The 27,441-nt window shown below is 46.2% G+C and overlaps 1 protein-coding gene and 1 pseudogene across 1 annotated transcript; one reads left to right on the top strand and one right to left on the bottom strand.

Moving 5' to 3' along the window:
• Positions 1-1,767: 1,767 nt before the first annotated feature.
• LOC136452732 (protein DETOXIFICATION 12-like) lies at positions 1,768-11,493 on the top strand (annotated as a pseudogene).
• A 2,018-nt stretch (positions 11,494-13,511) lies between these two features.
• LOC136452730 (malonyl-CoA:anthocyanidin 5-O-glucoside-6''-O-malonyltransferase-like) lies at positions 13,512-15,529 on the bottom strand. Its single transcript, XM_066453328.1, is given in 3 exon segments — positions 13,512-14,049; positions 14,051-14,878; positions 14,880-15,529. Coding segments are annotated over 3 exon segments (1,422 nt in total). The 5' UTR covers positions 15,435-15,529; the 3' UTR covers positions 13,512-14,010.
• Positions 15,530-27,441: the final 11,912 nt, after the last annotated feature.

The raw sequence follows: 27,441 nt of genomic DNA, 5'->3' as shown, positions 1-27,441 counted from the left end.
TCTTGATCACTAAAACAAAATAGCTCCTATCATTTATACCTTTGCCTTGAGCCTTTTGTTTTTCTCTTTCTTCTTTTTAAGTCCAAGCGCTTGATCATCACCATGGCATCATCATCATCATGATCTTCACAATTGCTTCATCACTTGGAGTAGTGCCACTTATCTCATAATCACTTTGATAAACTAGGTTAGCACTTAGGTTTTATTAATTCACCAAAACCAAACTAGAGCTTTCATAGGGCTTAGACACGTGAATCGGAACAAATCCTTGTTTTTGAGTGCTAAACCACTAGAGTCCCATATATCAACCCACTGATCGAATCACTAATCACTGCCGCGGTTACGAACCCACCATACTATCAAACACATACATGCCTTCCTAAACATAATAGATCAATGGTTACTTAACTAATAGAACCATGAGAAGTAGGACTACAACGAGCAAATTTGTTAGACCTACAACAAGCTGTGGTTCACCAATCCTGTCAACCTGTCTACCGATTGCCATATTGGTATAGGCGGTGCTGATTTCAAAGCTAATGCATCCTTGAGAGAGACTGGAGTGCTTTGCAATAGGGCACTGCAACACTCAACTCCTTCCTTCAATAACTCAAAGCCTTCCTTCAAGTCCTCAACGGACATCTCAGACCTGAATGCCGCTAGAGATGGTGGGCCCAAAGTCGACGTGGTTTGAGAGATCACCACCAGTCTCCCTGTTTGGTGGCTAGGGTTTGAACCGGGAAAATTTTGAAGACAATAGAGAACAAAGACAAGGCACGAGGTTTTGGGAGGAAGAAGACGGTGGGAGAGCGGTCGACCGGGTACCAAGTACTAACGAGTTAAGTTGGACCATGTTCGTTGAGCAGAGGCAAAATCGTCCATTCACACAAGTTTCTCTTTCCCAAATCAGCGAAAAGATTATTCTATTGTTTACGATGTGTTCCAATAAAGAAACACAGATTAATAGTGGCTACTCGACCAATTCTTGAGTTGGTGATGTACAATAGCAAAATACACGAATTTTGGACATCTTGTAGAAAAATTTGCCGTGTAGTATTTATATACTCCCTTGTCACGAATAAACAGATTTCTAGAGTTATCTTAAGTCAAAAATTTAAACTTTGACCGAATTTGTAGAAAAACCAATCAAGATTTATGATATCAAATTTGTATCATTGGATATACCATAGAATATATTCATAATATGCTTATTTTATATCATAGATGTTACTCTTTTCTATAAAATTAATAAAACTTAAGATAGTTTAACTTGCACGAATTATAAGAATTGATTTATTTGAGGATGGAGAGAGTACCAACTGAGAGAGACGCACGCTTTGTGTGTTGGTGATGACTACTTCCCTCTGTCCCAAAATTAAAGTCGTACTCGCTTTTCTGAGAAGTCAACTTTTTTTTAAGCTTTGATCAATTATATGTAAAAGAATATTAATATTTATAATACATAATTAATATAATTAGATAGATCATTGAATATACTTTTATATTAAACTTATTTGGAGATATGGACCTAGTCAAATTTAATAAAATTTGACCATTACATATCTCATAACGACATTATTTTTGGATGGAGGGAGTATGACCTTTGAGGGCTTGACACGTGCTGTCGCTATGTCGAGATCGACGCCGTGCAGTGCCGTGCCGAGACCGGCCTGAGACGTTTCGGACAAACATGACGAACTCGATCGCTTTGGCCCAATAAGTTCGCGCGAACAGGTGACAGGCCCATCCACTCATGCAACTCCAAACTTACGGCTCCGAGCGAGAGTGGCGCCTGGGGAGACCCGAGACCGGGAGAGTGGCCGAGGCCGGCCGAGCCCGAGATGGCCGCCGCGACCGCGAGGGAGGAGGATGAGGCCGCGCGGCCGCTGCTGCTGCCGCGGTCGGCGCAGGAGGACCAGGCGTGGTGGAGGCGGTGGGCGCGCGAGGCCGGGTGGGTGGGGTACCTGGCCCTGCCCATGGTGGTGGTGAACCTGTCGCAGTACACCGTCCAGGTGTCGTCCAACATGATGGTGGGGCACCTCCCCGGCGTGCTCCCGCTCTCCTCCGCCGCCATCGCCACCTCCCTCGCCAACGTCTCCGGGTTCAGCCTCCTGGTCCGTACACTCCTCCCCTTTCCCCCTGTTTTCGTTCTTGTCCCCATATTCTCTGGGCTCTTTTACCTTTAATTTCGCATGCCGTTCCGTGCTGCTCGCGTCGTGATCTTTGAACGCTTTCTTAGTCGGAGTGGAGAAAGCCATCTCGATCGCTGCTTTGCGTTTGCACACTGTGCATTTCTCGGTTCCCGGTGGTCGACCTCCATCTGGGCGCCATGGATTGCCCTGCCGTTTCCGAGTTCTTGGCAAATCATCAGTGAGATTCTTCAGTGCGATCTTGTGATGCTAACGAGCAAAGAACATGGTTTTGATGGGTTCTTAGTTTGTCGATAGCCTGTCTCGTTGCAGGTGCATATGTGGTCATGTGACTGGAAATTATGATACTGAACTAGTGGATGCCATCTGAATGGTTCAAAGATATTTACTACGGGGTAGTTCAACTAGTCCGCTAGCGACAGGGGCGTTGCAGTAAGACTGAAAAAAAATATGCAATCCATCTACTCCCTACGGCGTTTGATTTGTGCGAGTTAGCAGTCTGCTGATGGTGCCAGGCATTTTTTCCACCGGCAGTATGCGTTATGACAAAACTATGGGACGTTTGATTTCTGATAGCAGTGTCCTGTAACATGTTTAGTCAGTACAATGTCAAAGAAGAATTTGACTGTGCATACGATTCAGTTTAGGTCAGTCATTATTTCAGCATAGTTTACTTTTTTTTAATATTAGCAAAATCAGCGTAAGTTGCCCTCTGGAGATTAGAGTATGTTTTCTTGGTAGAATTTTTATATGATAAAAAAATACATAGTGTCGTTCTCCACCGGAAATATCATAATAAACTGTGGGTCACGACGAGAGCTGTTGATTACTTTTTCTGTGTAATAAACTGTGTCGTTCTCCACCGGGTAATATTTTAGTAACGATGATGTAATATATGACGACATTGACTAGGCTTTGCATACTGTTCATTTTAAGACTTCAGGTAATCAGGTTAGTCATTATGTTGTGTCATATACTCATATGTAAGATGTAAGATGCAAGAAAAGTTAATTTAGCATGTATCACCTCTTGTTTAGAGCAACTTTATTATAAGCCCTTAAATTAGGTTCACACTTTTGATTTGAAGGCTCTCTATACTTTTGTGGGTATTATTTTCTAGGCTCAACTCTAGAATTAACACTCAGATCAGAGTCCATGCTTTTGTTTCTCTCTTTTCTCACATAGTATAGCCATTCAATCTATTCGACACTATATGATTGAAAACTATAATATTAGTAGTTAATACAAATGATCCAAATTTAGATGTGCAATTATTTTTTTTAAAATAAAATAAAGTGCCATCCCAAGGCAAACATAGTCTCATCGCAATTCAAATTTAATTGCTAATTAGAAGACATCACAAGCAATGAAATTATGCTCAAGAATAATTATAATTAGCAATTGCAAGTCAAAAGACATATTAAGTAATTGATTTGTGCTCGAGAACATTTAATTAGAACGAAGGTTGCAAATCAAAAGACATCATTGAAATAGATCACAAATAAATCATCATTGCACAATGAAAGTGCATCTAGCCCTTTGGTGGGTTTTGGATGATTGAATGATAATATGATGAAAGGTCTAACCCGTTTGCTAAGTGTTGGACAGAAAATAGATAATCTCACAGGTATTTGATGAAAGCCAAAATGATGTGTTGTTGTATAAATAATCTAGTTCAAACACAAGACAACAATGCAAATGAAACTCATGCAAGGCTTATTCATTGTGGGGTTTTGATGAACCATATGAAAGCAAGCATGTGAGAAATAATTAAGTGAGACATGAGGGATTGCATATGGAATGGTCTCATAGTTGTAGCTTGCTACATTAAAAGACAACTATACAAATGAAAGAATGAATTATGAGCTTAATAGATGATTCAACACAAGGTGTGACTTGATGGCTTGAGGTGGTGAAGATAGCAAGGAAAGGCTGCGAGGTACTAAGCAAGGGTGAAGGGCAAGCGATGGCTTGACGACCGAAGAACCTAGCTAGGGTGAAGAAAGAAAGTACCTTGCATTTAGTTGAACTACCAATCAAGTCATGATGGTCATATTGAGGTAGAGGATCAAATCTATATTGGATAAATTATTAGAAGTGATTTGATACATTTAAAGTAAATTCACATCTATTGAATGGAATCAAGTCACATACTCAAGGTGGCTATGCTCAAGAAGAAAATCAAAGTTGACATCCTCACTTGATGAAGATTGAGAGCTATGACATTTGGATTTGAAGAAAAAAAACAACTCAAGAGGTTTAAATTTCTTTTTCATTTGATCTTGAGTAAATAGGTATACCGTACTATTAAGAGGGATGCATCATGTTGATAGATGATTATTCATAAGTGCTCAAGCCAACTCATGTGAGGTTTGAGTGAGAGAGAGACACAAGAGCTAACTCTCCTTGCTGTGGGCCGAGCGGTATGAGCATGGTCACAACGACATCTTCTGTGTTCTCAAGTTTGGTTCGTCAGAAGTTTCGGCAAGTGTCAGGAGTTCTGGGAGTCAGAAGTCTCGGCAAGCGTCAGGAGTTCCGACGCCTCTCGAGCTTTTAACTCTCTAACTTTGGCGCGGTGCAAGTCTCCAGGTATGCACGTCCTGAGCCCAACGGCTAGTTAACAGACTAGTTTTTCAAAGAGGCTATAAATACCCCCAAGCCTTATACCTTTGAATGCTGCTTGATTCTGCTGATATCCATACACATGTTTTTGAGCCTTGAGAACACTCTCCAAGCCCTCTCTTAGTGAATGATTGATTCATATTGCCAAATCCAACTTGTGGGTTGAGAGAAATTCAAAATTGAGAGCAAGCCACCACTCGAGCACTTGTGCATATTTGTCGATCTCGTGATTTGTATTTGTTACTCTTGGACTCTTTGGTCCTAGACGGCTATGTGTCACCTGGAGAGCACCCTGAGAGATTGTGGTGTGCCTCAGAAAGTTTGTAACGGTCATTTCCACCGCCGTAAGGGAATGAATCAACTAATGGAAGGAGGAAAAAGGAGTTGAAAAAGACTACGGCTAGAGTGACATTTGTATGTCCTCTAGAGCTGACCTTCGCTGGGTTGCCTCGCAAGCCCCCTCAACTGGAGAGTAGGACTCGACGGAGTTCGAACTTCGGTAAAACAAATATCAAGTCTTAATTCTCTCTCATTTGATATTTGTGATCCACTTGGGTTGTGCTAGCTTGTGTGCAGGTGTATATAGTGAGATACAACTCTTAGCAGGTCCTTGTAGCTTGGAGTAAAAGATTGGAATCAAAGACAGCAAGTTTGCATCCTCGGTGTGCTGAGCCCGTGAATCTCACCGAACATGTCCGGTATTTATCACCTGTGCTGATTTATGTTGTTCTTCGCTCTAATCTCTGTGTTGCAGGGTCGTGGCTCTTATATTTATTTAGTACTTGCTATATAGTCTGTGGTCAGCTCGTGAGGGGTTAGTTTACTCTATTTTGGAGCTTCCAAGCAATTGGAAGCTCTCACTCTAATCGTTTTCCGCATTTAAAGGTGTTATTTTTTAGAAACGTCTATTCACCCCCCTTTAGGTGGCATCCTAGATTCCTTTTCACATAATCCAATTGTCTCAGTCTAAGATAGTTGAGGGGGTTGGTGGAGACCCATGCCTACCCACTCATGGGAGAGGGCACAAGATTGTGCGGAGGATGACCGGCACTGAAGGTCACGTTCATTGGGAGGCTAGTTGTGCAGGGCGGAGCTTGGGATGACAAGACACGAGGAAGATGGCTGGAGTTAGGGTTTTGGTTAAGATCGTTAATCCCAGCAAGAAAAAGGGGGGTGAGGAGCATGAAAGGTTGGATTTGATGACTGATGGTAGTGGTGGTGGCGGTACATGGGAGAGTGGGGATGAGAGTTCTGTATGGGTGTGTATGGAAGAGGAGGGTTGTTACGTGGGTGCTTGGGTTAAGGGGGGCGAGTTGGAGGGAGCGACAGCGATTGCTATGCTACAGTACCCCCTTGGTCTATAGTACCATGGGTGCTGTTCGCAGTCGGCTGTGGCGGCTGGGGCTGCGAAGGTGAGAGGAGGCCGGCCACGGGGCCTGGCCCACGGTTGAGCAAGAGGGATTTACTTCTTAATTCTTGCTTGATTAGATTGATATATTTGCTCTCCTTATATAGAGAGGTATACTTGGCTCCCAAGCAAGGATTACTTGACCCCTAAGCAAGCGACCCTTGTCTCTAATTAACCCTAACACTAACGGTGAAAGCTCTAGTTTGGTTTTGGTGAATTGATGAAACCCTAAGTGCTAACCTAGTTTATCAAAGTGATCATGAGATATGTAGCATATTCCAAGTGGTGAAGCAAATGAAGATCATGACATGAGGATGGTGATGATCAAATGCTTGGACTTGAAAAGAAGAAATAGAAAAACAAAAGGCTCAAGGCAAAGGTATAAGTGGTAGGACTATTTTGTTTTGGTGATCAAGACACTTAGTGAGTGTGATCACATTTAGGTTCGATAGCCATACTATTAAGAGGGGGTGAAACTCGTATCGAAATGCGGTTATCAAAGTACCACTAGATGCTCTAACTCATTGCATATGCATTTAGGATCTAGTGGAGTGCTAACACCGTTGAAAATGTTTGTGAAAATATGCTAACACACATGCACAAAGGTGATACACATCGTGTTTAGCACTTGGGAGCAAGGATAAGAAACTTCACCGGCGCCCTATATAGAAAAGACAGGGTTTCCCAAAGTGCACTAGATGCTGGCCTCAACTGGACCGGAGCGTCCGGTCAGTGGAAGCAGTGAAGACGCTGGCGTCAGTCTTCGATCAGATGTTGGGTCACTTTGTGACCGGACGCTGGAGGGGTGCGTCCGGTCCTGCTAACGTGGCGGCGCACAGAGGAGACGTTGTGTGACCGGACGCTTGGTGAGTCCGGTTGGGCATGACCGAATGCGTCCGGTCGTGAATTTTTGTGAGTGGAACCTTACTGGAAATGACTGGACGCTGGGGTCCTGCGTCCGGTCATGTTCAAACTGACGCGTCCGGTCATCACTTGACCGTTGAGATCGAGCTATCAGCGTTTAAAGCCGATGACACGTGGCAAGCATCAGGCGACCGGACACTGGGGTCCTGCATTCGGTCGATCTAACCGGAGCGTCCGGTCACCCCAAGCTGTGCCCAGTGAAGGGATACAACGGCTCTATTCGTGGGGGCTCTCTATTTAAGCCCCATGACCGGCTCAAGCTCATGCTTGGCCATTTGCATTAATATAGCAACCTTGTGAGCTTAGCCAAAGCCCTCCCACTCATCTACATCCTTGATCCATCATCTTTGTGAGATTGGGAGAGAATCCAAGTGTATTGCTTGAGTGTTTGCATCTAGAGACACTTGGTGTTCATGTTTCGCTGCGGGATTTGCTTGTTACTCTTGGTGGTTGCCGCCACCTAGATGGCTTAGAGCAGCGAAGATCGTCGAGCGGAGGTTGGTGATTGTCTCCGGCTCCGATCGTGGTGATTGTGAGGGGTTCTTGATCTTTCTTCGGCGAAGAGTTAAAAGGTACTCTAATAAATTACTCGTGGCTTGTGTGATCCTCACCTTGTGTTGGTTGTGCGGCACCCTATTGAGGGTTTGGTGTGTGATGCCAATTAGCGTGTGAACCTCCAAGTGAGTGAATCGCCACAACGAGGACTAGCTTGCCGGCAAACAAGTGAACATCGGTAAAAATCATTGTGTCATCATTTGATTCCGAGATGATTGGTCTTATTTTTATTCATTCTTGTGATTGATTGGTTCATTCCTCGACTCGGCGGTATAACCATCTTGCTCTATCTCTTTACATTACCGTAGACTAGTTGTCAAGCTCTTTAGTGTAGCTAGTCGTGGGAGCTTGTTAGTTTGGTTAGTGTACCCCTTTAGTTAGCCTTTGAGAGCACACTAACTTAGTGTAGTGATATAGCCATTGTATGAATAGAGACTATAGAAACTAAAATTATGGTAGGTGACTTGCATTTTTAGTAGGCTAGCGCAACACTTCGTTCGCCTCATATTTGTCTAACCGGTTTGTTAAGTGTTGTTGTAGAATATTTTTAATAGGCTATTCACTCCCTCTAGCCATTAGAACCTTACAAACGGGCTATACCACCAGCCCAGGCCCAGTAGGCCCGTGACATACTCTAACAAGGGTAAACAACCACAATAAAAAAGTAAAGGGTCTTGAAGAGAACCCATATGAGTGAGTGCTTGACGGAGCAATTAGAGGACTTCCTACTTTTGATGGTCTAACTAGAAACCCTGCAATTTTCTTGTTTTTCGTCTTCAGGCCCTCAGAAATAGGATAAGAACACTGTTGAAATTGCTCTTAACCATGGTTTTTCCATCTATAGCTCTTATAAAGCATATCCATTATCCAACATGGTGCATTTCTAATAGTTTATCATACACGATATCTATATCTGTGAGCCATGTCATAAAATAATTGTAGTCGTCCGATTTCCCCCGGTCATATCCCTTATGTCCAATAATGCATCCTAACTTTAAATTAACATATATAGCCTGCTTCATTTTTTTAAAACTAAACCGTCTGGAGAGCTGCCTGTTATATTAAAAAGGAAAAAGCCAAAGACGGCCACAGTAGCACTGTACAAAGGCGCTTTAGCCTGTCACGCCCCCAAAGTAAAACATACCCAGAAAAGGATCAAGAAAAAGGTAGAAGAGCTGCCTAGATGTTTTGCTCCTGGCCGCTTTCCAAAGCCTCGCTTCATCTCTAATCTTGTTTAGTACTTGTTGATTTGTTGCGCCGTTATGCTAAAAAATTCTTGCATTTCTTTCCTTCCACACTTGCCAGCACACTAAGATGATCGGAGAGCGCAAACCTTTCTGTCCGCACAGTGAATACGGGGGGCCATGTTACTCCACCATTCGAGGACACTTTCGCTATGGACCCAGTTGACAGGTAGTAGACCAGGTACACCAACTCACATTGCAATGCCTTCCCACAACCGTCTAGTGAAACAACAATCTTGGAAAAGATGCAAGCCAGACTCTAGCAACTGACAACACAATGGGCAATTTCCGGAGTTCCAGTTACGGGCAACCAAAACTCGTTTTGTAAAATTAACCAACCGAAGAATAATAATTTGCACTAGCCCAATAGTGCACTCTAAGAGCATACAACGGTGTTATCCAAATAACACTTTTGTTTCTACAAATATTATCTACTTAAACGCAAATTTAAATGCACTAATGTTCCTACATAACTTGTGGGGTCCACTCCGCAACACAAGGGGCATCCTTCTCTTTTTCCGCTTTGACAGAAACAGAGTGATGATTTCGCCTGCTAGTATTGAGCATCTTCACCTGCTATTGACTATTATTGTTGGCCTTCTTTGCACTTGCGAAACAGATCGGATTGGCAAGTGCACTGGAGACGCTATGTGGCCAGGCCTACGGTGCAAAACAATACCATAAACTAGGCCTAGACACTTACAGAGCGGTCGTCACCCTCCTGGTGGTCTGCATCCCTCTCTCGCTCCTCTGGGTGTTCATGGACAAGATCCTGGTCCTCATAGGCCAAGACCCTCTCATCTCCCAATGGCGCCGGGAGGTACATGATCTGGATGATCCCGGGGCTCTTCGCCAACGCGGTGATCCAGCCGCTCACCAAGTTCCTGCAGACGCAGAGCCTGATCTACCCGCTGCTGCTGTCGTCCGTGGCGATGGCGGCGATCCACGTCCCGCTCTGCTACGTGATGGTGTTCAAGACTGGCCTTGGGTACACAGGCGCTGCCCTGACGATAAGCATATCGTACTGGCTGAACGTGGCCATGCTTGTTGGGTACATCGTGTTCTCGAGCTCTTGCAAGGAGACACGCGCACGCCCGACCGTCGAGGTCTTCAGGGGAGTGGACGCGTTCCTGCGCCCGGCCCTGCCTTCTGCACTCATGATGTGGTAATCACCACATCCTATAGCTACATGCTTTTTACTGCTTCTCTCTCTCTCTATATGTGGTGAATGACTGAATTCCATCTTTTACCTGTGCTAACATTTGGTTTTTTTTTTGTCTCAGTCTTGAATGGTGGTCATTTGAGCTCCTTACTCTCATGTCAGGGCTTCTGCCCAACCCAGAGCTGCAGACCTCAGTGCTTTCCATCTGGTACAGACTGAATCCATGATAACGATGTTTATTGGGATGTTTATTACCTAACTAATGTTTCCCAAATCCTTTTGTAACAGTCTCACAAGTGTAACATTACTCTTCACTATACCTTTTGGGCTTGGAGCTGCTGGAAGGTAAACGTAACTTTCATGGAAGATGCTTACTCTGTCTCTTTTGAATTGAAGCAGTTCATCAGTCAGATCATTCTTAAAAAAAAACAGCACACGAGTAGCAAATGAACTGGGTGCTGGGAACCCTGACGGAGCTCGATCAGCAGTCCGCGTGGTGCTGTCCATGGCGGTGATCGACGTGGTTCTCGTGAGCGGAACCCTTCTAGCGGCGCGGCGCCTCGTGGGCATCGCGTACAGCAGCGAGGAGGAGGTCATCTCTTCGGTCGCCGCCATAGTTCCTCTGGTCTGCATCACTGTCATAACTGACTGTATACAAGGAATTCTCTCAGGTTTGTTGTTATACCTAGCATTTCAAAAAGCAATACTCCAACATAATCGCAGTCCTCTGATTTGTCTACCACCTCTGTCCGTCTCTTCTCATCAGGCGTCGCCCGCGGGTGCGGGTGGCAGCACCTGGGCGCGTACGTGAACCTTGGCTCGTTCTACCTGCTGGGGATCCCGATGGCGATCCTCCTCGGCTTTGTGCTGCACATGGGGTCCAGGGGGCTCTGGATGGGCATCGTCTGCGGCTCCCTGTCGCAGACCACGCTCATGTCCGCCATCACATTCTTCACCGACTGGCCCAAGATGGTACGTTCATTTCTCCGGTCCATCAGCAAGGATGCACACAATTTATTGCAGTAGTCATCTTCGAAGGCTTGTGTGCCCTCTCTCTCATGATGCGTTGCGCTTGTTGTGGTCGCAAGGCTGAGAAGGCCAGAGAGAGGGTGTTCAACGACAAGCCACATGAGCCGGGGCCGTGATGTGTACCCGAGTAGCGGCAGCTCTACATTTCCAGACCGGATTTGCAGGGGAAGGCGTTTTTGCTTGTCATTCCTGTGGGCCGTCACATTCACGAGGTCAGGCCATCCCCTGCAAAGTTTCTCTCACCAAGGCAAATGGGTTCTTGCTTTGAGATTCGACGTCCTACGATTGATTTTTGTATCATGTAAAGTGGAGAGGAAGAAGGAACGAACAATTGGATCTTATATATCCCCGCAAAAAAAAAAGGATCTTATATATGACTAACAAGGCGAAAATCATCTCACCAAATGACCAAACTCTGTGTACCATGTATCGCGATCTAGGATTTCTCGTTTGTTTTTTCTTTGTCGATGTCATTGATGGACATCGTGGCTCCATCTGTGTTATGTGTGCAGTCCTCACCAACCCCCCACACCACCTTCTTGACGCATGATCTCGTAGCCAACAAAAGGGTTCGGCCCCTCCGGAGCGGGGTCTTCATCTTTTACCTAAGCTACCATTCGTACGGGTCGGAACTTATCGACAAAAAGAAATTAGCTAACTTAGAACCGCTATAGTTATGGCCGCCGTTCACTAGAGCTTCGGTCCTCGGCTTCCTTGTCATCAATCACCAACTTTCCTGAAAAAAAAAATTCTCTAGTGTGATTTCTTGATATCTTTAATAAATTTAATCAAAATTTTGCTCAAATTTGCATATTTAAATATCCATTCTCTATTAAAAATGATTACTAAACATTAGCCCGTGCTCTACAACAATATAGAATCTTGTGAGAGGGCTTGTAGCATAGTGGTTTACAAGAGCCTTAGTAGCACCTCAGGTTCTGAGTTCGACTCTCCGTGTGAGTGAATATTTCAGGATTTAACAGTGTTTGTGCTTTCAGTGGTAGGCGACGTCTCTATCGACAGCGAGCCACTGGATGCGTACGTTCATAGTGGTGTGTGCGTGCGTTGCGAGTGTCTAAGTTGTACCGTGTAATCGCAAAGCAGTCTACAATCTTACATTACATAAGAAATTAAAGTTTCATGGATAAATTAAGTATGTGCCACTAATGAAAATTGATTATTTTTACCCTATATTTATTTCATAACATGATACCAATTTAGATACTCTGTAATATCTATTTAGTTGTGATAAATTTATCTATTACTATATGTGTTTTCATCCTTTGCATTGTATCTATGTAATTTTTAATATGTATTTTGATGAAACCTTAGCTTTGTTATGACATCGTGAACCTATATTTTTTTGCTTTCAACTTTAAATTTTATTAACTGTTGTAATTTTGTCCAAGTGTCAACTCTAACACTTATTATACCTTATTAAAACTTCATTTCATTTTTTTTAAAATGGATTCAAGGTCCTAGAACATACTTTTAGTTCCTAAAACAGCATAACAATCATTTTAAAACTCCAAAAGGACTACAGTTTCAACAATACCATGATATTCAAAACCATAAAGTTTGTTGCACCCAAACTTTACGGCACTTAAAACTAAAGTATTTCATAAAACCATGGCATTTTTCTAAAACTCCAAAAATACTTTGTATCCAAAAGGGCCTAAGTGTTATTGCAAAACCAGAAAAGCGTCCTATCTAAGACATGCATATTGAAGCTAGTTACTCATTTTTCTCTTTTTTTCAACCCAATGCTAATATGGTGTAAGGGCAGTCGCAACGTTGGATCGCTTCTATCCCTTCTCGTGAGCAAGAAACTGGGTTCGAAAGACCACCCAACGCAAGTACAAATTCACATGGGCCCTGTTCTCCCTCGTCCAATCAATTTCTTGTCCAATCACGTTTGTACAAAAGACGATGACCCCACACGTAGAAACAAGCAGCCTCCGCAACATGCAAATCATCTTTTCTTCGCCCCACGGTAAGAGCTGAAACGGTTTCCTCCAGGAGAAACAATTTCTCTCTCCCCTCTTTAATCTCTATACCACATCATCAAATTGATTACGTGGCAGACTTATATTAATAGTATGAAACCACCGGTATTGGAACTACCCTAATAATAAACCAGGTTGTGCGCAAAACTTTTGTGTTAGAGCTTGCATATATATTTTATTCTAAAAAATGATACCGCAACAATAGTCCGTGTAATTTCACATATCACTTTGTTTTAGTGATAGTAAATAAAAAAGGTAGGAAAATTAATTGCATGCTTGGACAGTTAGACTAAAACTTAGGACATCATCATCTTAATGAAATTACAGTGTTTTACTCCTGTGTAGTGGCAACACAAAAGTTTTATAGATAAAAGCAACTCCTGTGTAGTGCTACAGAGAAGGCTCATCTGATTGGCTTGTCGTCAGGTACGACAGGTATATCTGATTGAGCTGAGGAGACTCATCCGATCATCCCTCTCCACCACTCTTTTTTTAGCATAATTTAGCAGGTGTTCTGCCATTTCATTTCAGTTAGAAGCAAAGGTTCAAAGGTTACAAAACACTCACACTATACAGAGAGAAAAAACACAAACCGAGATGACAAACCAGAGGAGACGAGGAGGGGAAAGGGAAAAGAAGAGAGGCAGCAGCAGATTGCAGTCTACGTTTCTAATTCTTGGGCTGCCTTCTGTAGCAGTCTTAGGTCGTTTCGAATCACTTCTAAGAGTTCCTCAATGCTGCGTGCTTTGTCGTCTGAAGACTCGTTTGCATCGCTCCTTCCAGATATTCCACCAGTCCCTGATGTTGTTCGTGGTGATTGCAAGCCCTTGTTCATTGCTCCAAGCCTCCACTTGTCGCCACAGTCGCTCTCCACCACTCATGTATCAGCAGTTTGGTAGTCACACTCATGTCATGACTGCTCCGCTGGGCGCTGGTGGAGCCACGCGATAGGCGTCCGCGAAGCACTTCCGGTACCTCTCCATGCCAGCCGGCTGCAGGGAGACTCCGACCTCCATCCCGCCGGTGCTACTCCGGCTCTCCGCCATCGCCAATGCCCCGGTCCTCGCCACGGACACGATATCCACCTTCGCCGGCCGGCCGAATCCGAAGTCCAGGTCGTAGACGCGGAACCTCGGCGAGCCAGCCACGGACAGCGGTGTACCCGTTGCGCCTGCCTCCTTGAGGCGGTCTATCCACACGTCCATGGCGGATGTCCCGATGTCGCGTACAGCTTCGTCAATGGAGGAGGCGACCGCGGCGCACGCGCTAAATAGGCCAACTGCGCCGACCGCCGCTAGCTCGCCCTGTGGTGCCAGCGCGAACGCTGGGCCGACGCAGTTGCCGAAGTACTTGTCCGGTAGGGGAGGCTTCACCCGCGAGCGGTGGTCAACAGCAAAGGCCAAGCAGGGCATCGGGCCCGCTCCGGCGCCGCTGATGCTCTCTTTGTCTTTGGCTCGCTGGTAGCACGACCAGACGAAGCCAAAGGTAGCAACCAGAGAGGAGCACCGGGGCGGCGCAACGCGGAGCCTCGCAGACTCGTCGGCCACGACATCCTTGACGCGTTTCAGGTCGTCCTTGGACAGAACGAACGTGGCGATGAGCTGGTCGGCGGACATCTTGACGAGTTCCATCTCATCAGTGCTTGGCGCCCCTTGGAAGAAGACATCGTACAGGCCCCTGGGGTCGGGGAGGAGACTCCGGTCGATGACAGGAGGCGGAGGCGGCGTTTCGGCACCGCTGCACGCGGCCGCCCAGGTGTGCAGGAAGTGCGTGGAGCCCTGAGCCGTCGCAGGCGGCGTGGTGCACCGTGACGCCGATGGCGAGGCCGCGGCGCGCGGACAGCAGCGTGGCCTGCAACGCGAACAGCCTGCCGCCCTCCGGCAGCTGCGGCACGAGCGTTGCGATCTTGGCGACCTCTCGGGGCTCATCGGTGGTGAGGCCGTCGATGTCTGCATCGGCGTCGTCGTACTCGGCGACGGTGAAGGTGACGGCGTCACCCGGTTGGTCGTGCAGCTCGTAGCGGTCGGACGTGCCGGGGGTGAGGCGGATGCGGCCGGCGAGCGGGTAGAAGGCGCGGACGGCCTGGTGCAAGGAGCCCCTGAGGTTGGAGATGATGGTTGCGACGTCAGCGTCGGGGGCGAGGCGGTAGAAGAGGAGGCGCTCAACGGGCGGGGAATGGAGCCAGAAGATGTCGAAGTAGGTGAGCGGGAGCGAGGTCTCCGGCGGTGACGGAGACGGCGGCACGAGGGTGGTGTCGTGTACGCGGAGGCGAGGAGATGAGGAGGAGGCCCCTGCAGGTAGCTGCTGCTGGTCCGGCGCCGCGGCCATGGGCATGCTCGGCTGTTAGGCTGAAGCTGTTTCGTTGCTCGAGAAAAATACCGGCTGATAAGCCGTCAGTCGGGGAAGAGTAGTTACTGCTGCAGACTGCAGATCAACAGATGCCGGAATAAATGCCCTCCCACTCTCCGAGTAGAGGGCAGAGGCTGCAACTTGTTTTCCGATTTTTATATTGCCGCCAGTCTGTCAGCTTGGACTAGGTGCTCTCTCGTAGAGTATGGCCCCGTTTAGTTGTTAAATTTTTTTTTTATAGTACCTCTTACATCGAATTTTACGGTATATGTATGGAGTATTAAATGTAGATGAAAAAAAATAATTACATAGTTGACTGAGAAATCGCGAGACGAAACTTTTAAACCTAATTAATCTATAATTAGACACTAATTATCAAATACAAACGAAAATACTACCGTAGCCAAAATCCAAAATTTTTTGAATCTAAACAAGACCTATATAAACATATTTGGCTGGTAGACTGTACAATGCATTTAAGATGATTTGGAATAATTTAATAATATTTTGTGAAAAAATAAGCTAAAACAAATCGTAACGTGACCAGCCGAACACCATCTATATATGGTACGTTACGTTGACCAAAAAAAAGACACCGCACCTCAATTAGAAAAAAAGACAAAAAAAAAAGAGAGGGAATGAGAAACCTTTGTCTTTTCTTAAGTGGGTGATCCACGAGGATCTATTTTAAAATGGGATTTGCTAAAATTGAGTTCGTTTCAGGCGAAGGTCACTGCATATATTTTATATTAAAATTATAAATTCCGTTCGCTATAATTTCTGTAAGCGTAATCCGTAATTTTTTTTATACCAAGAATAAAAAAACCGTTAGACAAACTACAAATATAACAAAATCTGATTTGTGTTGGCATAAAGACAATTAATAATTTATAATTATTTCTATAGAGAGATATGGACAAAAATTTAATGTGTTACTCTCTCTGTTCCAAACTATAAGTCGCTTTGACTTTTTTGATACATTCATTTTACTATGCATTTAGATATAATAATATATCTAGATACATAGTAAAATGCATAAACCAAAAAAGTCAAAGCGATTTATAGTTTGGAACGGAAGGAGTATGACATAAAGACAAATAATAAGTAACAAAAATAACAATTTAGTTATACTAGTTGGTAGTACAAGAGTGTTGTCTGAAATCAACTTAAAATTCAGCCATCTGAAATATAGAAGAAGTGTTTTAAAATTTATTTTATTTTATTGTATCACTATCACCTCCAAGGAATATTTATTGGGATCGATTTTGAAAGTCTTTTGTTCTATTACACCACTTTTAAGGAGTTTAGAAAAAAGTGGGTGCCAGGATTGATAGCTTCTTGCATAGGGTCCAATTTAGTTTGCAAAAAATTTTGCAAAATTTTTCACATTTCCCGTCACATCGAATCTTTGGACGCATGCATGAAGCATTAAATATAAATAAAAAATAAAACTAATTACACAGTTTAGACGAAATCCACGAGACGAATCTTTTAAGCCTAATTAGACTTTAATTGGACACTATTTGTCAAATAACCACGAAAATGCTACATTAGCCATTTTGCAAGATTTTTTTTGCATCTAAACCAGGCCTAGGTATTTAGACCTGACCGTACGAATGATAATAAGCTAACGTTGGGTTATAACCCTTCGCGCGTACCTTCAATCGATAGGACAAAGATACCTTCACGAGGGCGAAGGTACCGGGGGTGCTAGCGTCCGCCCATCGAACCATAGCCCCCCTGCCGATACTGTTCCCGCCCATCGTCACCCAGCCCCGCATGCCATCGTACCTGAGCGGCAAGGAGCACGCGCGGATGGGATGCCTCACACGTCAAAGCCCACCGTACCCGCGCGGCTGTCTCATCACGTAGGGCCCACTCTCCCATCTCACATGCAATGGCTTTTTTTAACAAATTAAAGGGGGTGCTTGGTTTCTACATAAAAATTTTAGTCCATATCTTATCGGATGTTTGGACACATGTATGAAGTATTAAATATAGACAAAAAAAAAAATAACTAATTGCACAGATTGTGGCTAATTTGCGAGACGAATTTTTTAAGCCTAATTAGTGCATGATTTGACAATGTTGTGCTACAGTAAATATGTGCTAATGGCGGATTAATTAGGCTTAATAAATTCGTCTCGTAAATTAGTCTCCATTTGTGTAATTAGTTTTATAATTAACTCATATTTAGTTCTCCTAAATAGCATCCGAATGTCCGATGTGACATGGACTAAAATTTAGTCCAGGAAACCAAACACCCCCTAAGAAAAGGCATAACTCTTAAACCAAACATGCAAATTAAATTCCAATTATACCATCAAGTTTCTTGCAATAAATCCTTCAAAACAGATCCTATTTGGTTAAAATTTTATTAACGAACATTTATCTTATGAAGATAGAATATTTTTCTTTTATTGGTGTCGAGTATCGATATTAGGGATACCCTAAGTAAGGGAGTTAGCGCCCATGCTGAATTCCCTGGATGAAGCAAGACGTATTAAAAGGTCTCGTCCGACTCCAAGGCCGCGGGGGTCTCACCCAAGGCCACGGGTTCCACCTCGCTTAACCCCTTGGGTGTGGGCTGTAGCAAAACCGTCCGAAATAACATACTTACGGAGGCTCTTATCTTCCACCAGATACTAAGCACCCCGAAAGCGAGCTACAACGGGCGGTATCCGTCGGACACACTCCATGGGAGAACCCGAAAGATCCACATTTTTTCTAAGAATCCAATAATGAGAACGAGTTATAATATTTAATACATTTCATACATCCAGGGTTCTTAGAAATTCATTATTACATTGCCAAATGTTAGAGTGCGGAATATTAAACAGCGGAATAAAAATAAACATCTAGCAACAAGGATCCGTCTGTGCCCACCAGAAGAATCCTTCACACAATGGTACTCCTCAAGCATTACCTGCAACATGGGTAAATAAACCCTAAGTACACAATATACTCGCAAGACTTATCTGACTAGTGGGAATAGCTTCCCGACTCCAAGGGATATGCAAAGTTTTATGGTTTGCTGATTTTCTTTTTTGTAGAAAACAATACTAATAGTGAGTCCTTATGGATGTTATTATTAATAGCCATATTAATTTATTACCTAGCCATTCTAGGTAAGCATCTGCTCTACTTTCAAGCAAGAGTTGAGTAATTAGTTCCATTTCTACCACCTTTCATCTTTTAGTTCTTACTACGATGCTAAACCGTAGACAAGCCATACCGAAACACCAACGATTCGTTAATCAATGCCCCCAGCTAGATACCCCAAAAATACACGCCCCGTTTATACCCTAGGCACAAGCAGCATAAACCCATCACCCTCTTGTCCTATGGTCCAGGTACCTGTCCAAACTTAGACTCTAAGCCCCCGTTCCTAAGTCCTAGACTTAGTGCGGTGCAAGGACCTCTACCATCCTCGCCTCTAATCAGTCGGTCCGAAAAGAGTCGGAACCCATGATAAGAGAGCAACAAGTCTTTCCTGCGTCTATACCTAAGTATATGCTTAGGATAATAAATCTATGACTTACCTAGAGCCTTATGCAATGGTCGATCCTTAACCGACACAGATAGAGAAAAAGTGTAAACAAGCCATGCACTGTTGGTCGTAGGACACAACCTCTTACACCCACCAATATCCAAACCATATCTCTGTCTAGTCACCATTTTTCCTTTCCACCATTTTATCATGAGAGATCATAATTATCACCTATTTATGAGTAATGGCAAGTTACTCACGCTACCAATACCTTGAGCATAGCAGCTACTCGACTTATACTAGTAGGACTCATAGGTAGATATATTTATGCATGTAGTTTCTATAAAATACCTAAAAAGTAAATGCACATCATATATATATATCTAGTGATCATTAAAAATATGGGTTATGCACCGGGGCTTGCCTTGGGCAGGCGATGGATCAACAAAGTCAGCACCAACAGGCTCTAGAGCTCCCTCCTGCACGAGGATCTCCTCCTCGTACTCCTCAATGACTTCCTCATAATCCTGTTCGTCCATGGGCACAAACTCTATCAACTCATGATCTACATGCATGAAATGATGATGCAACACTTAGGGCCTCTTTGGTAGGGCTTCGGTGGCTCCGGCTCTCGCCCCGTTCACCTATCGGCCGCGCACGGGTCGACAAGGGGCTACTGTTTACCGGAGCTATTTTTCTCTCTTCTCCTTTTCTCTCTCACAGACACTGCCAGAGCCAGAGAAGCTCATTTTTCGGGCTCCGTGGCTCCGGCTCCCTCTGGCACCTATCGGCCCGTGGGCGGCCAACAGGTGCGGGAGCCGGAGCCACCTAAGCCCTACCAAAGAGGCCCTTAATAATATGGCAACAACAACTCTTAAATATGAATACATTTGTCAAGCTACTAAACTAGCTCTACCGACTAAGGTGCTAAGTTACCCACTGTTGCCACTAACAAGTATGAAGCGTGACATATATTATCTTAACAACTGAAGGTATTCTTACTCTTAATACCGATTTACTCTACATACGATAAAACAAGGGGTACTAGCTATTCTATTTATCAACCTACTCTAGTGCTATAAAAATTACAGTGAGTATATAATAATCTAATGATCCTACTATAAAAATTTAATGGCTAAAACTATCATTAATTTGCCACCAAAATTCCTACAAATATTAATCTACATAATACCAAGCTCTCTAATTTGAATTTATGAACCTATCAGTATCATAGCTAACTGTAAACTAACTACACCAACAGATAGATAGCATTTTTGTAAACCTAATAAATTTTGTTTCACTATTTTTGGATATCTATAAGATTTACTATAGTTTATCAAAGTTCAGCTCAAAACTAAATTAAATAAGCATTTATAACTTTGCTAGAAATTAAAAAACGCATTCCACCGAGTGGCCCAAGCGCGAACGGCTTGGCCCAGTTCGGCGCGAACGCGCGCGCGTGACATATTGCGCGGCCCACGTGGGCACACGGCCCAGCCAGGCGACGACGGCCCACAACAGGGAGGCCCGCGTGCGCCGGTCAACTTACGAAAACACCCTCAACCTTTCTAGTAATAACACGAGTACTAAGAGCACTATTCTGCCAGTCTACGATTACACAAAACAGTCCCTAGAATAACCTATCTTTGCAACGGCGATACCCTCGAGCACCCGCGCACGTACCGGCACGGCGGCGCTGGCACTAGGCAGTTATGCCGGCCACACCAGCCCTTCCCTGCCCTAACTACGGAGCCGACACCTACCTAGGAGTGAACTCGAAGCACTGAATGAAGGAAGCATGAGCTTGGACGCCATAACAAGGCCGAACCATGGCGGCGGAGGTCCTGCAATGACAACGGTGATGTTCTGGTGAGCTACAGCAATGCCAGAGAAGTTGGGGTAGCTAGTGAGCTCGAGGGACTCACCATGGACACAGACAAGGTGACGGTTCGACCAGAGACAGCCCGAGCTGAGCCGATCGTGTGCGCACAAATGGTGCGGTGGTGCACGGTGGTGGCAAAGCTACGTCAGGGGTGGCTAGGCGGTGGTAGCGATTAGGCAAAGGTGCGTAGGGTGATGAGTAGGTGGAGGCAAAGCTGGCAGTGCAACGAATTGAACATGAGGAGCTCTAGATTGGGACTTTGCCATCGACGCATGCCATGGCGGTCTTAATGACCTGGCGAGAGGAAAACTCCAAATTGGAGCATGGCACCGCACGGATCACGACACGATGGGGTCATGTGGCTAGCTAACTACACCGTGAATCTATGGACTAAGGTAATTGGACCAAGGCGGCTCCACCAGGTCAAATTACAAGCGCGGGTCCAGCGACCAAGGCGATAGAGGAACCGGGGACGGTCGGCATGGCTTGGAACGATGTTGCCATGGCAAGACACGGCTATCAACTCGAAGCACAAAAGCGCATGTGCTACGGGGTGATTGGGTACCAGTCAAGCACGCACAGGAATGGTTTGGCCACAATGCCATAACTCACAAGTCAACGGTGGCTCGGCCCTACGCGCCGTAGTGGACGGTGCCAACTAAGGTAGAGGCAGCAGCGTCATGACGCATCGAGTACGGATGTTATGGCAAGGTAGGTGGGGTAGGCCCACATGTAGCTAGGTGATGGTGCGGGTGAGCTTGCATGGGCACAGTAGCTGGTGGCAGTGGCCAGCAGGTGGTAGTGGCCAGCAGCGTGGAGCCAGCGGCAGGCCCGACCAGCGTGGTGGCACACGTGCGGGCGTACGTGCAAGGGCGTGTCGTGTGAGTGTGCGTGAGCGTGTGCTAGGGCACCACAATAGTGGTGCACCCTATGCGGCGGTGCATACCAGGGCAAGCCAAGGCTACGGCGCCAAGCCAAACCGAGGCGATGACCGTGTCTAGATGCTGACATCGTTCAAAATGTGACTTGCACTCTTTTTAAAGTGGCTCAAAAATCCCACTCAATGATCCAAATGCTAAACCAACTATTTTATGTTTGATATGGTGTATCAAGCTACTAAAACCAACCTTAAGACCATGCCACTGCTTAACCCCGATTCTCCTATAAAAATTGTCAAACTTAGCTTCGTCGAACCATTTTCTGATTTATGAAAATCGACTAAGTTTTTGTTCGGATTCGCTTCAACTTCGATTTCCAAGCTACCAACTATGCTATCTAGCGAACCCCGTTCTTGACCACAAGTACTGCACCGCCACCTATGAAGTTTGTACTACCAACTTTATTAAAGTGTCGTATACACGTTCTATAGCATTTTCGTTCAATAAAAATTCATTTAGAACCCTAAGTGATCTAACGCGACATGAAACATAACATTCGTTTCGCATTTTTTATGAACGTTTCGAGCCACAGAAATTGATTTACACTCTATAATTCATACACTATCATATGAACATGATGCACATGCAATGTTTTAGCAAAAATTGTACAGTGTAACACCGAGGGTGTTACACGGGCTCCGTCTCGCTTGACCCCAAGGATGCGGTTTCTGCCTCACGCTGACCTCTTGGGTGCGTGCTCCGTATCGCCTAACCCCAAGGCCGTGGGTATCTCACCCAGAGCCACAGACTTCACCTCGCCTAACCCCTTGGGTGTGGGCTCCATCTCACTTGACCCTAAGGACGTGGGGTCTCGCCCAAAGCCACGGACTCTGCCTCGCCCAACCCCTTGGGTGTGGGCTCCATCTCGCCTGACCCTAAGGGCACAGTTTCCGTCTCGTCTAACGAGGACCTGTATTGTCGCCAACCACTCTAGGTCCAAGCATATGGGCCTGGGTCAAAACTCTGACATCAAGAAAGAGACTAGCATGCCTTGATGTAACCTGTGGCCATAATGGGCTATACCTGAGGATTCACATCTAGAACAACATTGGCCGTGCTGATGCTATTCTACCTAACCCTCGTACGAACGCTGACAAGCACGTCAGTTCACCACGACTTCCACCGAGATGGGATGGAATGCCATGATTGGCAGATGACACCTACGCCTAGCGCCAGCGATGGACAGGGCCATGACGTGGAGCCATCGCTATTGACATCTATAGGATCGGCGGGATCCGCATGAAGGAGAAGAAGGACCCGACGATCCTAGAAGCCTTTCTCTCTCTCATTCTTCTCCTTTTCCTCTGCTATAACCCTTGCTTTCCCTTGGCCTATAAAAGGAAAAGCAGGGCACCCCATGAAGGGGATCGGGCTAGATCCGCACAAGAGCACGATATGAGCACACGACTGAGCAGCGATCGAGCTCTTAGCACCTGTTCACTCCTTTCACCAGAGACTTGGGATCATTTCCCTCTCTCGCTTGTTTATTACCCCTACTACAAACTTTTAGTGCTAGTAACATGAATAGCAGCGATGAATTGGACGTAGGGACTTTCTATCCGAACCAGTATAAACCCCGTATCCTCTAAGCACACCATCTGAGCCAGACACGTAAATATAAAATTACTCATCGGTGGTCCAAAAACACCGACAGTTGGTGCACTAGGTAGGGGCATTTTGCTCATCTTGATGTCCACATCAGGCCTCAGATGGCTAGTCATGGCGTCCGCTGGGTCTCAGGCGCGCACGTGTGCTTCGAGAACCTAGACTTCATCGTCATGATGGGGGAAGAGTTGGTGTAGGCTCCCATTGCCATCCAACCTCTCCACTCCACCGGTCTTGACACGATTGCCGTGGCATGGTGGAACCATGCCCCCATGCCCTCTCGCATCCACATGGTGGAACAGTGGGCGTGCATGCGCCGTGGCCCGCGACATGAACTGAAGGATCATCGAGGATGATGAAGCCCTCCCACACTTCACCTAGGCAAGGTAGAACATCGCTGCTGTGGCGGCCTTGCTCCAGAGGCTTTTAGGGCCCGCGATGCCCGAGGATGGTCGGGCCCATCAAGAGATTCACATGCTACTCAAGCGTGCGGCGGTGTAGTAGGCCAAGAGCTCGCTGTCCCGATGAAGCGAGCATGACGCCAGCTAGCGCACGCCATTAGAGCGACCCAACAAGGACATGTCGGACCACCAGGCATAGCAAGGCGGCAGGCTGTGCACCATGGTCTGGTGCATGAACGTATTGGCCTCTACTATGACGCGCACGACACCCTCAATGCCCGCAGGCGTACCCACAAAGATGCGAGGGTGGAGGCTAGCAGCAGCTACCACCCTTGTCATGGCGGACACTACGACAGTGGTGAGGACCAAAGCTCGAGCCCCAACTTGCTGGGACCTTAGGCCTTTAGCCAACACATCCTCAACATTGTCTTCCCACCGTGGTACCGACCGCTGACCAACATCCCAACCGATTCCAAAGTTGGGTGGACCTAAAAGAGATCTTCATGAGAAACTTCTAGGGCACATACGTGTCCTAGGAACCCATGGGATCTCAAAAACTACCGATAGATTTCTAGGGAAACTCTTCATGGGTACATCCGGTGCTTCTCCTGGCAGCGCAATGAGCTGCCCAACGTTGTCGACGCCGACGTCATAGGAGCCTTCTTGTCTTGGACTACCTATGAGTCCTTGGTCCACAAGCTAGGATGTTGCCACCAGCCATGCCTCGAGCGAGGAGGCAGTCAGAGTGATTTTCGACCACCTCAAAGGCAAGATGAAGCGGGACGAGGACATCGGCAAAGCCGCCTCCAACTGTCCCAACAAGAAGAAGAACAAGCAATGGTGTGAGAGCTCGCTCGTGGCCACCTCCAACCACAAGGGGGGTTGGAAGCCCGCTGAGGGTACCTCAGACCACTTCGAGAAGTTGCTTGAAGGGCCATGCTCGAACCATGCTTTCCCCATCAAGCACCTATAAAAGGACTGTGTTCTCATAAAGCGGTTCTTGTCCGGAGGCTCCAACAAAGGGGGGATAGGAAGGAGACCAAGTTGACCGCAGACGACGCCAAGGGGAAGGACAACCACTTTTTCGATGCTAGATGGCTGCCTCATGATCTTCGGAGGGTCAGCGGCCTATGACTCCAAGCATTGCCAGAAGCTTGTGCGCTGTGAGGTCTATATGGTCGAGCTGGCCACGCCTACCTTCCTCCAATGGTTGGAGTCCACCATAACCTTTGATTGGACCAACCACCTAGAAAGCGTCCCACAGCCGAGAAGATATCTGCTCATGATCGACCTGATCATCAGCATGAAGCGGCTCACCAAAGTGTTGTTGGATGGAGGTAGCGGCCTCAACATGATGTATGCTGAAACGCTTGAGGCCATGGGCATCAATCGAGTGCGCATTCAGTCGACCGGGGCGCCTTTCCACAACATTGTGCCAGGAAAGCAAGCCGTACCACTTGGGCAAATTGATCTACCCATCACCTTTAGGGATCCAACCAATTATAGGATGGAGACCCTTACCTTTGATGTGGTCGGGTTCCACAGAACCTACCAAGCCATCCTGGGACATCCATGCTACTCGAAGTTCATGGCCGTCCACAACTACACCTATCTAAAGTTGAAGATGTCAGGTCCACGTGGGGTCATCACCATTGGCACCTCCTTCTAGCGCACCTACGAGTACGAGGTCGAGTGCTACAAACATGTCATGGCAATTGTTGCCTCCAAAGAGCTTGCGGCAATCAGGGAGGAGATCGTTGAAGAAACGCCCGACCCTAAGTGGTCGACTAGGTCTTTCAAGCCTGTAGAGGATGCCAAGGAGGTCCTCATAGACCCTAGTGACTCCAAAGGAAAAGTGGTGAGCATTAGCAGCATGCTTTCTTCTGAATAGGAAAGCACGCTCGTTGACTTCCTTCGTGCCAATAGAGACATCTTTACGTGGAGACCCTCGGACATGCCAGACATTCTAAGAGAAGTCGTCGAGCATGCCTTGAAGATCAGGCTAGGCTCCAAGCTGGTGAAGCAACACCTACGTCGCTTTAATGAGGAGAAATGTAGGGCCATCAACGAGGAGATTGTGAAGCTTTTGGCGGCCAGGTTCATCAAGGAAGTATACCACCCCGAGTGGTTAGCCAATCCCATTCTTGTATGAAAAAAGAGTGGAAAATAGAGAATGTGTGTTGACTACATGGGTCTCAACAAAACATGTCCAAAGGATCTGTTTCCTTTGCCACACATAGACCAAGTAGTCGACTCGACCACAGGGTGCAAAACCCTTTGCTTCCTTGATGCATACTCTGGGTACCATCAAATCATGATGAAAGAGTCTGACCAACTCATGACGTCTTTTGTCACCCCATTTGGATCATTCTGCTACGTCACAATGCCGTACGGTCTAAAAACACGGGGGCTACGTACCAACGTTGCATGCTCATGTGTTTTGGGGATCTCATCGGGCGGATCATTGAGGCCTATGTGGATGACATCATGGTCAAATCCAAATAGGATGACTAGGTCATAGCTAACATAGAGTAGACCTTCATGAAAGTCCAAGCAAATGACATCGAGCTCAACCCCAAGAAGTTCGTTTTTAGGGTGCCAAGGGGTATGCTGCTGGGTTTTATTGTCTCTAAGCATGGCATCGATGCCAACCCAGAGAAGATCTCAGCCATCATGAGGATGGGCCTAATTCAGAACATAAAGGGGGTACATCGAGTTATGGGGTGCCTCACCACGCTCAGTCGCTTTATCTCGTGCCTCAGCAAACGAGGTGTCCCACTTTATCGGCTTCTAAAGAAGGCCGACTGTTTCGAATGGACGCCCGAGGTCTAGGATGCGCTTGACAAGTTCAAGCAGCTCCTGACAAAGGCCCTGATCCTAGTCCCCTCGATCGACGGGGAACCGCTTCTACTCTACATTGCGGCCACCATGCAAGTGGTCAGCACCGCCCTAGTGTTAGAGTGAGAAGAGGAGGGACACGCCTCAAAGTGCAGCATCCCGTGTACTTCATTAGCAAGGTCTTGTCCAATTCCAAGACCCACTACCCCCAAATCCAAAAGCTACTATATGTCGTCCTCATCACCAAGAGGAAGTTGCATCACTACTTCGAGTCACATCCAGTGATGGTCGTGATGTCCTTCCCTCTCGATGAGGTCGTCCAAAACAGGGATGCCATGGGAAGAATCGCCAAGTGGGCATTTGAGCTGTTGGGTCAAGGCATTTCATATGCCCCCAGATGACCATCAAGTCCCATGTGCTGGCTGACTTTGTTGCAGAATGGACCAAGATCCAAATGCCACTAGCAGCCATCGACCAAGAGTACTGGGTGATGTACTTTGATGGATCACTGATGAAGAAAGGCATAGGCGTAGGGCTAGTCTTCGTTTCACCCCTTGGGGTACACATGAGGTACATGGTTCGCATCCATTCCCCCTCCTTCAATAATGTGGCTGAATATGAGGCACTCATCATTGGCCTACGCATCGCCATCGAGTTGGGTATCTAATGACTTGATGTTCGGGGTGACTCCCAGCTGGTCATCGACTAAGTCATGAAGGAATCAAGCTACCACAATGCCAAGATGGCCGCATATTACCGAGAAGTCCGCCAGTTGGAGGACAAGTTCGACGATCTCGAGGTCAATCACATCCCGAGGCGGCCGATGTGCTGGCAAAAG

Source organism: Miscanthus floridulus, chromosome 5 (assembly GCF_019320115.1).
Source record: "Miscanthus floridulus cultivar M001 chromosome 5, ASM1932011v1, whole genome shotgun sequence".
Taxonomy (NCBI): domain Eukaryota; kingdom Viridiplantae; phylum Streptophyta; class Magnoliopsida; order Poales; family Poaceae; genus Miscanthus; species Miscanthus floridulus.
This window is presented reverse-complemented; position numbering and strand designations above follow the sequence as displayed.